Consider the following 13,757-nt stretch of genomic DNA (forward strand, 5'->3'; position numbering starts at 1 on the left):
CCCGAGAAGGCCGCCGAGGCGAGCGTTGCAAGAAGCGCGGGCCCTTTGATTATGCCGTTCCGGCCGTTTCGTCTGCTTCAACTGAAGCGCTTACAAGATTTTCGGCTAATTGAGCGGCAAAAATATCAGAACAACTGATTTAACGAGGCCTTACCTTTCAAATAATATTGTTTGCAACGCTCGTCTCGGCGGCCTTGTTGTGACGCTTTCCACTGCCGAAAAGAGACGGCGACACAGCCGCCATTCAGCGAAAAAACGTCGTCTACGAGATTTGGTTCGCCGATCTCTACGTAGACAATTACGTTTTCACGTCATGCACGGCTCAACTCAGCAAGTACCGTTGTCAAACTTGCTACGATACAAAAGTTACCATAGTACGCATGCTCTGTGTGCAGTTTCACTGCTAATGAGCTAGCGGTTGAGGCAGGGAAATTTTTGAAAGTCTTCACGATAAAAACGCACAATACTGTATAACGTTGGACACCTGAACCGCGCCGTAAGGGAATGAATAAATGAGGGAGTGAAAGAAGAAAGAGGTGCCGCAGTGGAGGTCTCCGGGAAATTTTCGACAACCTGGGGATCTTTAACGTGCACTTACATCGCACAGCACACGGGCGCCTCAGCGTTTCGCCTCCATCGAAACGCAGCCGCCGCGGTCGGGTTCGAACTCGGGAATTCCGGATTAGTAGCCGAGCGCCTAACCAATGAGCCACCGCGGCAGGTCACTTTGTCTTTTTTTTTAGTAAATTGAAAATTGGTTTAGGGGGAAAGGATATGGCTCAGTCTCAAATATCGGCGTACATCTGAACTGAGCAGTAAGGGAGGGGATAAAGGTGGTACTGAGAGAAGAAAGAAAGGAAGAAAGAGGTGCCGTAGTGGAGGCCTCTGGAATAAATTCGACGGCAGCGCCACGCGCGGCCGACCGCTTTTTTTTTTTTTGGTTCAGCGCCTCCCATTGAAACCCGCTTCGCTCTTGCCAGCACAACTCCTTCTAGAACACTGTAAATGCAGTGCCTAGAATATATACCAGTATATTTTAGGCACTGTACTGTAACCTTGCCTATAGTGAACTTGCCTAGCCCCGACGGATTCATTGTAGACTTGGCTTGGCTAGTTTGAAATTCTCTAAGCTTTTTTTTTTTTTTCAAAGCGCGCCGCCAGAACGCCGGAGCTACCGGAACCGCGTTTACGTGTTTCATGTCAACGCAGCACACGTCAACTAATCAGTTAAAGTTTGCCCCAAGCTTTTTATAAATTTGTTTCGTTCGCCGAAGCCGCATGACTTCTTGCAAGACGCGAACAAAGCTGGATAAACTTCCATGACGGACTTGGTTCGCTGCCTTCAGGAGTGCAGAACGTGTCAAGCGCGTGGTGATTCCGGGTGAACTGGCTGTGAACGTAGTCAGGCATGGCGTACCCCACTAACTACTACCATAGGATGGCACCACACCCGTATCCGCTGTACGCGAATCTGCCAGGCTTCAGAAGAGCTTGCACGGCCTCTTCGTCAAACGACTGCTGGCTGTGTGATGTGTTGCAAAGCTGGAACAGTACTTTGCGATACTGCCGTCTCAACTTGAGGGAGGAGGAGCCTGGGGTGTTGTGCCTGCAGTCCTTGCGCGGTACCTTCTTTGCCGTTGAAGATGAACCCAGGGACAAAGCACCAGTCCACAGCGCGGCTTTCTTGCTGGCCTACCTCCCTCGGCTACACAAGTGCATCAGAAGGATAAGCCTTCATCGGCAGCATTTGCCTCGTCAGCCAGCCCCAGTAAGGCTCCTGCTCGGAGCTGATTGGTGGCCACAACAGCCAGAATGCAACGTGCAGTACCTCGAGATTTCCAGCATCGTCGATGCCGAATGGGACATTTTCTTGTGCGGCCTGGGTCGCGTCAGCGCACTGAAATGCTTGATCATTGAACGCGCCATCCTCGGCAACAATTACGTCTCGAAACTCGATCAACTCCTCGCAGCGAATTCAGGGAGCCTGCAGAAACTTGTGATTTCCGCAAGTCGGACGCAAACCGCCGAAGCCTCCGACAGGCTGATCAGAGCTATCTCAAATTGCACACATCTCACTGAGCTTTCATTTGATTGCCACTTGACGAGAACCGGTGTTTACGATTTGGGTCGATTGCTACTGCCATGCGAGAATATTCAGAAGCTCTCACTTCGGGACCAGTTTGGAGCCGAATGCAGGCGAGCACTTCTGGGGGCCCTCAGAAGTTTTGTCGAAACTAATGCGTCGCTGACGGAGCTACATTATAAAAGTCTAAGCTTGGACGTCATACAACTGCTGGATGCACTGAAGTTCAACCGCACCTTAAAGCACCTTGTTTTGAGTGGCTACAAACACAACCAAAAAACATTTGGAAGGGAACATGGTGCAGCCTTAGGGGCGGCATTGGCAACGAATTCTGGTCTTCGGAGCTTGGTGATTTCTCACTGCACCTTCAGCGAGTTAGCTGTTGAAGATATTTCAGCTGGGCTAGCCCTTAACACCTCCTTGGAACGTTTTGATCTCTCTCATTGCAGAGTTAACTTTGATGTGGCATCAGCATTGTGCCGTGTACTTTACACTAATCGCACTTTACACATGGTGGTGCTTGACCCCGATGGAGAAGCCATTTCTGAATGGTATGTATAGAGTGTGCTATAACATTACAGAGTTCAACCACGAGTCACAATTTTGTTCATTTATAAGTTGAACTTGAAATGATTCTGTTTTTCAAGCCATGGATACAGTGGAGGTTCATTTTTGTATTAATAGCTGTGGCAAACAGAAGAATGCCGGCAGCAATGAAAATTCTGGCAGGAAAAGTTGAAACGAGCCTCGTTCATGCTTGAAGTTCCGTTCTCACAAACAAGCAATGCAAATAAGGCTCATATGTACGATGTAGGCTGTAAAGCTGTTTCTCAACATCTCGACTGCTAGCTCTTTTCTCTAAGTCATCTTATCAAAAGTCTTACTTTTCAGAATGAAAACTTTCATTTATCACAAGTAATTACTTCTGAGTTACTAATTCTGTGCACTTCATGATCTATTAGCCTGGTACACAGGAATCGGAGAATTTGCTTTTAGTGTGTTGCTGGTATATTTTTTTTGCTGTTGGTACCCTCATACCTCCTTTGCAAATGAAAACAGCTGACGACCCCCCAACAACTTGATGCACTCCAGTTTAATAGGTACAGACAAAGTACCAAATGTTAAACTAATGTGTAGCAATATGTTAGTGGTTCTTCTAGCTAAAATTATGGCTTGCTTGCACTCAGGCAGCACTTCTGCAGTTGGTCTAGTTCAATGCATCATTTCACTGCAGCACTTGCATTTTTAAAATCTAGCTGACAGATCCAAATATGGTGCCTTCTTTGAAAATGCATGCCTGGAAACATAGCACAATGATTAGTGACTCTGTCGTTCACATTGGTCTCTGAACTAGCACTGCGAAGGACGCCATGGCTTACTTAGTGTTGCAGGAGTAATATCCAGAACCTCGTACTGTCACATTCTCTAGTCCTGAATACGAATTCGGCAATTTTACATCTTTCATTCCCTCTTCCGCACCCCTTGTGCCTAGTAGGAGTCAAGACCTTCTCTATCATGCAGGCCAACCCTTTAGGTAATTCATTGCTAGGATTCACTTTTACTAACAACAATAATAGAAAACTTGCCATTTTGAGCCTCATCTGCTGGAAGGACACAGAGTTTTAATGTGATCGTGTTAGGGCTGCCGTTCTGCAGAAAATTCATCAGCGGCAGTGACCTAGTGAGCAGAAAGTAGGTTGCCCATCTACCACCTAGGTCCCATGAGCTTGTACATAATCACAACGTGCCTACCAGATTTTGAGCAAACTACCCACCAGGGCAGGTGGCAGTTAAAGTAATGTTTGATCGCGAGAAGTTGCTCAGGAAGAGCAGCCTGGGTCTTGCAAGCCTCACTGGTGGCTGTGTTTGAAAGAGCCACCTGCTGGGCCAGTAGCACAACGCTTAACCGCTGCACCACTGCTCCAGTAGTAGGATGAGGACCCACCCGATCTGTGAATGTATTGTAAAGAATGACCAATGCTGCATATATGGGCATGTAAGCTGAACTTAGGCGAAGTGATGTACAAAGAGGACCCTGAAAGAGGCCGCTGAAGGTACTCATTAATGCTATTGCGTCAGTGTCCCCTTAAGCTTTTTATGGAAGACACATGTCTGACTTTGTGTTGATGAAGGTTTCTGGTGTTTTAAAGGGACACTGGGGAGAACTCTAGCAATTTTTTTTTCTTAGCAAAATCTGATATTTCGGCATTTCATGGCTTTGTTGTCGCTTGTCTGGGAGCGAAAGATGCATTTATTTAAAAGAAATTTGGATTCGAAGTTGGAAAAGTTTTTCCCGCCGCTCCGATTCAAACTCGAGAACTCTTATGACGTCGAAGGACGGAGTGACGTGAAACATGACGTAAACGCAGACTCCGTGATTTCTGGCCACTCGCGGTGCGGTCTAGCAGCTGCCGAAATGAAAGCTACCGCCGTCGCACGTTGTAGGCGTCTATCGGGGGTCGCTACCGTCACTTCGTTTACGTTTGCACCGGCGTCTTTCCAGCGTTACGATAGATGCCGTTCCCGAACCCTGCGACGAAGTTCTCGCAAAAACTCCGGCCTGCATTTCAGCGACCTCAGCCCCAGAGAGCGTGCGATGCTTTTGAGGGAGCACAGTCAGGTTAGGCGCCGGCGGGTCGTTTCCCCCTTCCTCAGTGAGCAGCTGTTGCTAATCAGATATCATAACCCCAGTGCGGGGAGTCGCGAGGGGCCAGGATAAGGTCGGCGCGCTGCGCCCATCGGAGGCTGGCCGGGGCTTTGGGGCCAACGGATTGTGATTGCTTGAACGGCGCGGTTGCATGGTGCAGCAGGCGCGGCGTCGAGGTCTGCCACGGTTAAAAGGCGAAGTTATTATTTTTTTTTTTGCCACAAAAAACGGATGGATGCTCAAGGGCGGTCGCGATTAAAGTTGGCGGCTTGAAACTAAAGCCGACGCACGACGGCATCCGCTAGATCCAGCAGGTCCACTGGATCGGGCTCTCTCGCCCACTTGCATGTACCTTCAGACTTGTACTGTGAATGGATTAAATTAGCCGAGAGCTCGAAAAGAACAGCTCCGCCCAACTGCCGAAGCTATTGAATTACGTCACAACGCGCACCTCGCCGCGGGGCCGAATTAGTGTGGCCGGGCCGGTGGCAGCTGGCACACTCGGCGCGAAATCGAGACATGCTCCAAGTCTCCGCAGTGCGGTCAGAGTGCGCCGAAGCCGCCGAACGCGTCGGCGGTCAAGCGCAGTTGGAGTATAGAGGGTCTCGCTTTGGCCGACGTGACGTCGCCGTTCAGCACGCGCGCGTTACGGCGGAGCATAAACGCGCCTTAACAGAGCCTGGCTTAACCATTAACCAACGTATTCGATGGCGGCATCTATGGGAGCCACTGACATCCCCCGCCCACTCACTGAATAAAAAATATCGTGTGCCGAGGCTCGGAATCGAACCAGGGCCATTGGCGTTTCAGGCGTAGACGCTACCACTCCGCCACGACGGCTTGAGGTGCAGCCGTTAATAAAGGCGCATCTAGTGCATGCACTCTTGCGATGCAGAAGTCTCCGTGCTTTCGCTACGTATATCCTGGCCTAACAGAGCTAGGTCATAAGCAATTTTTCTTGACTTCCTTGTACCTTGTCTCCCGTCCCCAATAAACTATTTCCGTTAAGTAGTTTGAAGTTGATTGGCACAGCCGGGAATGTTTCGCCGGGGGATCGTGCGTAGACACAAGTGCTCTTTATACTGCAAACTGCCTTGTACGATCACCGACCATCGTGCCATCATAGTTTTTCATCGACTGTGGCGATTATCTGACCAGCCTTAACAGGCTCCTTCAAAGTTTAACTAGCACTTGAAGCGGCACTTGGAGTTCCTCTGCTGTACGGCACTTGTACATCGAGGCGCGTCAAAAACAAAACCACTGGGCACGCAAAGCTCATAGATAAAAAAGCGAAACTCTCCTGACCACCTGTGGCGCCGCCAAGCATCGGTTTTCTTTGCTTCCGACATGCAGGTTGTTTTTTGTCTGCCTTCCTTGTGTGCTAAAAGTGCACTATCGGTTTTAAAACAAAACTTACTTCAATATTTAACCGCGTAACTTTCCTTGGTCAGCCTCAGAGATTCGTGACCCCATGTAGGAAGGGAAATTCCTCCAGGGTGGCGTCTCTTGTCCTATGACGTCGCCACGCTTGTACTTGCGAGATTGGCCTGAGGCGGCGATACCTGTATTTTGTTTCTTGCTATTTTCTACCTTACAAGAGCTCTGTGTTCAGTAAGAGCGGCGTTTTTGTGATCAGGAGCTGGTATTCTATCGATACAAGCCAACTTCAATTTCTCCTCAGTGTCCCTTTAACGAGTATAGAAGGCACATTGTTTTTGATGACAAGATTACTTGGTTTGCTCACTAAATTCACATAAAACTAAACTGAACATTTAGAGAGCTTCCCTCCTGTTATTCAGTGCCAGAGCTGTACTAAGTGCACACTGCTTGTGAACAAAAAACTAATTGGTGCACAAATGCTTCTCCTTGCAGGGTCAGATTTTCCAAGCAGGTGGCAGCAGCCAACTGTTACCACCGTGTGGGAATGCGCTGGGACGAGACCAGCATGCAGAACATTGTAAATGTGCTGAAGCAGCCGTCACTTTGCCCACCAGAATGTCATATTGACTCCAGTCGTTTCTCGATTACGTCACTGTCACAGGTGTGCTCAGCACTCGTCTCGAGCAGCGTGAAGTCAATCTCGGTGACATTCATTGATTCCAACCTCAACGAGGCAAGACATCATGTGCACGAAGCAATCCGCAAGAACCAGTCCATTGTGAGCCTCAGCTTGCAAGAAGATAGGATCTCCTCTGGAGCTTGCATCTTTGTGGCCAAAGCTTTGTTAGAGAACAAAACAGTAACAAAACTTTCCTTGAGAATCAACGATTTGTACACTGGTGCAGCACAGACTCTTTCAGAGATCTTGTCCAAGAACCAGACTCTAGAGAAGCTGCTGCTCAACTGCAATAATGTAGATCTATGGTGTGTGAATGTCATTGCCAGGGGGCTTAAGGAAAACCGTACTTTAACTCATTTTTCCATTTTTGATGAAAGGGATGATGCCAGTCGCTCAATCATAACTGTTGATGAATGCGTGGACCGGAACCTGAGCAGTTGGAACTGTGCAGTGCAGTTTGTGCTTAAGGCCTGCATCAGCAGACGGCGAGCAGAGACTTTTGAATCATTGCAAGGAATGCCTTGCTTCCTTCAGCGTGTTGCAGCAGCCTCTGGAAAATCTCTGGCAGAAGCTGCAGCAATGGTGGAATGTGCAAAGCATTTCATAAGGAGTAACTATCTTTTCATAACTGGGGTGGTGATTCGGGGCATCTGCTGCTACCCTAGTGGACAGACGCAAGTTGACTGTTTGAATAATGACTGCTGGACTGAGATCACCAAGTACCTCAGGGTGTCTGATGTGATTAGGCATTGACTGTGGCAGAGGACCGCCAATAAATGGTCATGTTTTGTTGTGGCACCAGTCTTCTAAGATTGCTATGCCTTTTCTCCCGGAGGTTGGCTTTGGCAAAGCTTTTTTTTTGTCATTTGTATGCAAGAACAAGTGCGTATAGTCGGATACAACTTAAGTCTGCAGTGAAGCTCCACCCACATTCAGGGCCGCCGCACGAAATTCCTCCACGACAAAAAAGTAGGCCATTGTTAAAGGGCCCCTGAAAAGGTTTTTAATGGTCATATCAAACGCAACAGATCTGTAGAGATGGTCTTTGCGAGCATTAGTCATATAAATAAAGCTCTGCGTGAAGCCCATGATTTACTTATGGCTCTTTGGTCGAGCCTTTTCATTGGCCATGCCCCAATAACGTCACATGCCATTTTCGCAATTATTTATACAAAACTGATTACTAATTTTCCTTGTAATGCTATTTTAGTTACTCATTATTGTTTTCTAAAGGGCACATTTACGGAGGTAAGAATTCAGCACGTTACTTAAACGCAATGCAACACACTTCCGGCGTAGGGTAAAATCCGTCTGCGCACTTGTTCCCGCCGAATGCTGCCGCCCAATTTTGAGCTTCCTGCAGTTAGCGCTTCTTTCTCGTCTGAAATGGACCATAATTGCTGTGTGGTCAGCTGTAAAGCCAAGGATAGGTGAGGTATCGCAACTAGGCATCGTGTCCCAAGAGAAGGACACAACCGAGCAGGTTGGCTGCAACGCATCAGGCTGTCAACATTGGACAATCGCCGCAATCTAAGGGTTTGCAGCCGCCACTTTTCCGCCGATGCGTACAGCTATAATCCCAGCTTACTGCAGCAATCTGGCGTCTATATGAAGCAACTGCGCCTCAAATCCGACGCGTTGCCGACGCTGTTTCTCCCCCGAATGGTAGGTTTCTTAGCTATGGCGAGTTGTGCACACACGTGCAGCTATTGTTTGCTCGCGACTACTTCCCGCATGTGTCACAAATAGAGCTCAGGAACTGTACCCAAGCGAGTTTTTTGAAGTCTAGGAATTTTGCATGCAGCCCACTGAGCACAGAATATCTTGTAGACGTCTTGAAATGTCTGTAATGGTCATAGACATCTTGGACTACAAAAGATATCTACAAGACGCTGTTTAATACTTGTCTAGAAGATATTTAGCCAAGATGTCCGGAAGATGTCTTAGGAAGAATTTTTACGCTTTCAGCAGCTACACAAGACGCTTACTAATCCGCTTAAGCAAGTTGTCTTCAAGGCATTCTGCTTCAGAAGCCTGGAGGGCTTCCTCACAAGACGTTTTACGGCTTGACTTATGTATAGCTGCAATGCAATATTTACGTTTAAATAGGAAACACCTAGAGAGACATGTGGCCATCAGAAACAACAATAGAAAAGGGTTCAATTCGCATCTTGCCAACACGTACACACGTGCATGACTGCATATGGCAGGAATATTTTATTGCCCCGGACATGCTATTCCGATTACTGTGGCACATGCATGACAACTCCCTGCCCACTGAGCCCCAATCTATCTACTAAACAGATATAATGCGTTTTTCCAAGATGAACAATCTTGTTAAGGCATCTCAACTGACCTCTGAGACAGGTATTGGATATTTCTTAGACGTCTTGACCAAGGCATCTTGCAGATGATTACAAGGCGATTCTAGGGATCTTGAAACATTCTGTAGACACCTTCTAGCTCAGCTAATGCTCCCGCTTTTTTTGAGCTACAAGAGTTTTTGCAAGACTTCTTGTAGATCTCTCAAAGACAAATTCGAGAGGTGTACACTGGCTTGAGTGACAGTCTACAACAGGAAACATGCATGACAATCAGAAGTCTCAAGAACTCATTTTGAGCTGTCCCCGAAATTATACTGCCTGGCCGCTCACTGAGCACGGTACGTCTTAAAGACTCCAAAATCTAATAGTGATGTTTCAGTAAAAGTTTAGACATCTTTCACAGACGTCTACAAGACGCTTCTATTTTACCTTTTTTATGTCGAATGCGTGTGCGTGCTCATAAATTAGCTACATTTTTTAGTTTATTTTTCTTTTGTGGTATGAATCAAGACTTGCAACTAACAGAACGTCGCACTTAAACCAGACTAATTCTAATGCACCTAGGATAAATTAAACACGAAAATATCTTCAGTAACTTTGTAGATCGGCAGTTCTTCTTATGCACATTGCGGAGGTCATTGGAGTGGGGTATATAAGGATAATTAGCTAAGGCTTCCTGGTAGTATAAGGTGAGTGCTGCAGGGTTTGTATTCAATGTTTCGTGTGCTTGTATGGACGACTGTGGTGGCTTTTATTAAGCAGTACATAAAAAATCTTCGCCAGTTAGACTACATATCTCGTGGGAGCCCTAGCTGAGCTAGAAGATAGGTACAAGATGTATCAAGATGTCTAAATATTTTTTGCAGCAGACGACAATATATCGACATTTTACAAACGTTTAGTATCTGTCTCGGAGGCCAGCTGACATGTCTATAAGACAGTTCGCGACAAGGCCGCCGAGGCGAGCGTTGCAAGAAGCGCGGGCCCTTTGATTATGCCGTTCCGGCCGTTTCGTCTGCTTCAACTGAAGCGCTTACAACATTTTCGGCTAATTGAGCGTAAAAAATATCTAAACTGATTTAACGAGGCTTTACCTTTCAAATAATATTGTTTGCAACGCTCGTCTCGGCGGCCTTGTTGTTACGCTTTCTACTGCCGAAAAGAGATGACGCCACAGCCGCCATTCAGCGAAAAAAAAAAAAAAACGTCGTCTGCGGGTTTTGGTTCGCCGATCTCTACGTAGACAATTACGTTTTCACATCATGCACGGCTCAACTCAGCAAGTACCGTTGTCAAACTTGCTACGATACAAAAGTTACCATAATACGCATGCTCTGTGTGCAGTTTCACTGCTAATGAGCCAGCGGTTGAGGCAGGGAAATTTTTGAAAGTCTTCACGATAAAAACGGACAATACTGTATAACGTTGGACACCTGAACCGCGCCGTAAGGAAATGGATAAATGAGGGAGTGAAAGAAGAAAGGAAGAAAGAGGTGCCGCAGTAGAGGTCTCCGGGAATTTTTCGACAACCTGGGGATCTTTAACGTGCACTGACATCGCACAGCACACGGGCGCCTTAGCGTTTCGCCTCCATCTAAACGCAGCCGCCGCGGTCGGGTTCGAACTCTGGAATTCCGGATTAGTAGCCGAGCGCCTAACCAATGAGCCACCGCGGCAGGTCACTTTGTCTTTTTTTTTTAGTAAATTGAAAATTGGTTTTTGGGGAAAGGAAATGGCTCAGTCTTACATATCGGCGTACATCTGAACTGAGCAGTAAGGGAGGGGATAAAGGAGGTACTGAGAGAAGAAAGAGGTGCCGTAGTTATAGTGTTCTAGAAGGGGGTAGTGGGTTCAGCAGCCGGCGCGTCCCATGCATTGCGGGGAGGCGGCGAGCGCGGACGGGACCTGGACAACCTGGATGTTAGCGGCGGCGCTGTAGTCGCGTGGGCTGACTGATGGTGGCGCCCATGTGCTGCCTCTCGCACGTTTGTTCACGCATGGTTTGCGGCTTAGTAATAATAATAATTGTTTTTTGGGAAAGGAAATGGCGCAGTATCTGTCTCATATATCATTGGACACGTGAACCACGCCGTAAGGGAAGGGATAAAGGAGGGAGTGAAAGAAGAAAGGAAGAAGAGGTGACGTAGTGGAGGGCCCTGGAATAATTTCGACTACCTGGGGATCTTTAACGTGCACTGACACCGCACAGCACACGGGCGCCTTAGCGTTTTTCCTCAAAAAAAAAAAAACTCAGACGCCGCTGTTCTCCGTTTTTTCAGCGTATCATTTTAGTTTGTTTCGCTGGCTGCCTTCTTCATTCGTGAAAAGTTGGAACCGTCAGCGGCAACGACACTGCTTTGCTCCAGGGTGTCAAACCGGCTACAAGTGGACTAAAGGAAAGCAGCCGTCGTTGTTTACCGTGCCGAAAGATGAGGAAAGACGCCGAATTTGCCAGTACATCATGACATCCAGATTGAGCCAGGATCAACTGGAAAATTTATTTCGCATATTCAGGCAATCGTGCGGGTCCAACGACCACCCAACACCGACACAGTTTCTAATTGTCGTCAACTGCTTGTCGTTTTACAATCTGGCCAAGACAGTGCGCTCAGGCAATGCTGACCTTAATGGAGGTAGCGGAGAAATAAGTTCTCTCCTGGGTGCGTGCGATGCTCCTGCTCAAGAAGACAGGGTTGGTGCAATCGACCAGCTAATCGAGAAGGGCAACATAGCTTCAGCCGAGCGCATGCTTCAGAGTATTCCTGCTTAGCACAGAGAGTATCTAGAGCAGAAGAGCGACGACCGCCTTATACATTATATGGCCGGGTATGTTGCCCGAAAGTTTGACACATTACCACTGCACGCACTGCAAAGTCTATTGGAAAGCTCCCATAAGGAAGGCAGAAATTCTGAGTTCAATGATGTGTGGCAAGGGAGGGTTTTTGTATCCTTCGCAAGAACTTTTCCGGGCGGTGAAGAAGTTAGAGGATATATTCACTGTTTTCTTCAGTCGCGAGTAACTCTGCAGTGAGAGCATAGTAGATGTAATGCTGCTTGTGAAGGCAAATTTTGGTTATGCCTTAGGTTACAGCCAGCACGCAGATGAGCTCACAACTGCAGAGTTGATGTTCTATGTGCTGACAAGGCTGCACTTTTATGTAAAAGGGCTGAACCAATCGCGACAAGAACGGCGGAAAAAGAAATTACGCACGAAGATAAGCCGTTGTTCATAGTGCCTCTCTCGTAGCAGCCGTAAGCAGTGCCTTGAGAAGGAGGTGGCTGCCCGTTTGTTGTACCAATAAAATTTTTTGGTGCAGTCCCAGTGGAAAGCAATATTAAGGTTGAAACGTTTAAATAAACCTCTCGAGAAATCGTGCCCACAATATTAAAACTCTGCAGCATTCCATCATACGGCACGATTCAAATTCCTTTGTTCCCGTGGCCATGGCCGTGCAAAATAAATAGCCACCAGCCGGCGGTTGTAACTAATGCATTGACACCTCATTAAAAGTCGAACGAGCACTGGACTGTTTATATCCAGGAAAAGTACCAGGCAGCAGAATGTTATTGGCCCAAGCAAGGCAAATCATCAGTGGCCAATGCTTGCATGATTGGAGAAAGGCCAGATACCACATCTGAAGAAAAGCTGCAACCAATTAAAACCAACTGGTGTACCATTTGGTTTGCTTGGGCAACCACTTGAAACCAACTGGTGTACGTTCCCCTACTTTTTTTTTTTGCAGGTGTATTACGAAATTTCGCGCATTTTAGGAACCGCCGTGACCGCCTACTAATTGCATCACCGTGGCAGGAATTATCTTTCTAGATTTCAGTGAATGCGTACTTTGGAAAATAAAAGCTGAATTTGATTAAATAAAGCCTCGTCGATTCGGGATATCTCTGTTCAGGATGCATAAGTGCGCGTGCCGCAATTGTTTGGCTAACTTTAACAGTGAATGTGATTGCGCTTGAACGTGCATCGAAAATTTTGATTGAAAATAAGCGATTTAGTCATCCACTATTTTACTTCTGCCCTGTTTGTGAGCTCTGCGTTTAGAAATGCAACCGGATCGTCGTACGGCGGTTCTCTCTCTTCGTCGGGTCGGCTTTATCTTACCAAACTTGTGGCATGTCCACCTTTTCTGGGCTCTTTGCCTTCAGAGGTAGGTTTTAAGAAAATATGCATTAGAGCTGCAGACGTCCGATTTTCGGTGTTACACCAGATGCACACAGCTTTCTCAGCGCTGCGAATGCAGCGCGTATCGCGGGTATGTCGCGTTTTCTTTACAGCCAGTGCTCCGGTGGCGCCATCTCACGCTGTCGACGTGAGATGCCGCACCCGCGGGCTCTCCTTGACCCCACTAGCCCCACTATACCGTAGTGGAAGGCTCTGGAATAAATTCGACGGCAGCGCCACGCGCGGCCGACCGATTTTTTTTTTTTTTTGGTTCAGCGCTTCCCATTGAAACCCGCTTCGCTCTTGCCAGCACAACTCCTTCTAGAACACTGTAAATGCAGTGCCTAGAATATATACCAGTATATTCTAGGCACTGTACTGTAACCTTGCCCGACGGATTCATTGTAGACTTGGCTTGGCTAGCTTGGAATTCTCTATGCTTTTTTTTTTTTTCCAAAGCGCGCCGT

The 13,757-nt window shown here is 47.4% G+C and overlaps 1 protein-coding gene across 1 annotated transcript; it reads left to right on the forward strand.

Moving 5' to 3' along the window:
* The first annotated feature begins 1,158 nt into the window (after window positions 1-1,158).
* On the forward strand, window positions 1,159-7,585 carry LOC144113284 (uncharacterized). The gene is made up of 2 exons (XM_077646272.1): window positions 1,159-2,634; window positions 6,603-7,585. Exons 1-2 carry the CDS (start codon window positions 1,409-1,411, stop codon window positions 7,540-7,542), a joined length of 2,166 nt encoding a protein of 721 aa, XP_077502398.1. The 5' UTR covers window positions 1,159-1,408; the 3' UTR covers window positions 7,543-7,585.
* Window positions 7,586-13,757: the final 6,172 nt, after the last annotated feature.

Source organism: Amblyomma americanum, chromosome 1, assembly GCF_052857255.1.
Source record: "Amblyomma americanum isolate KBUSLIRL-KWMA chromosome 1, ASM5285725v1, whole genome shotgun sequence".
NCBI lineage: Eukaryota > Metazoa > Arthropoda > Arachnida > Ixodida > Ixodidae > Amblyomma > Amblyomma americanum.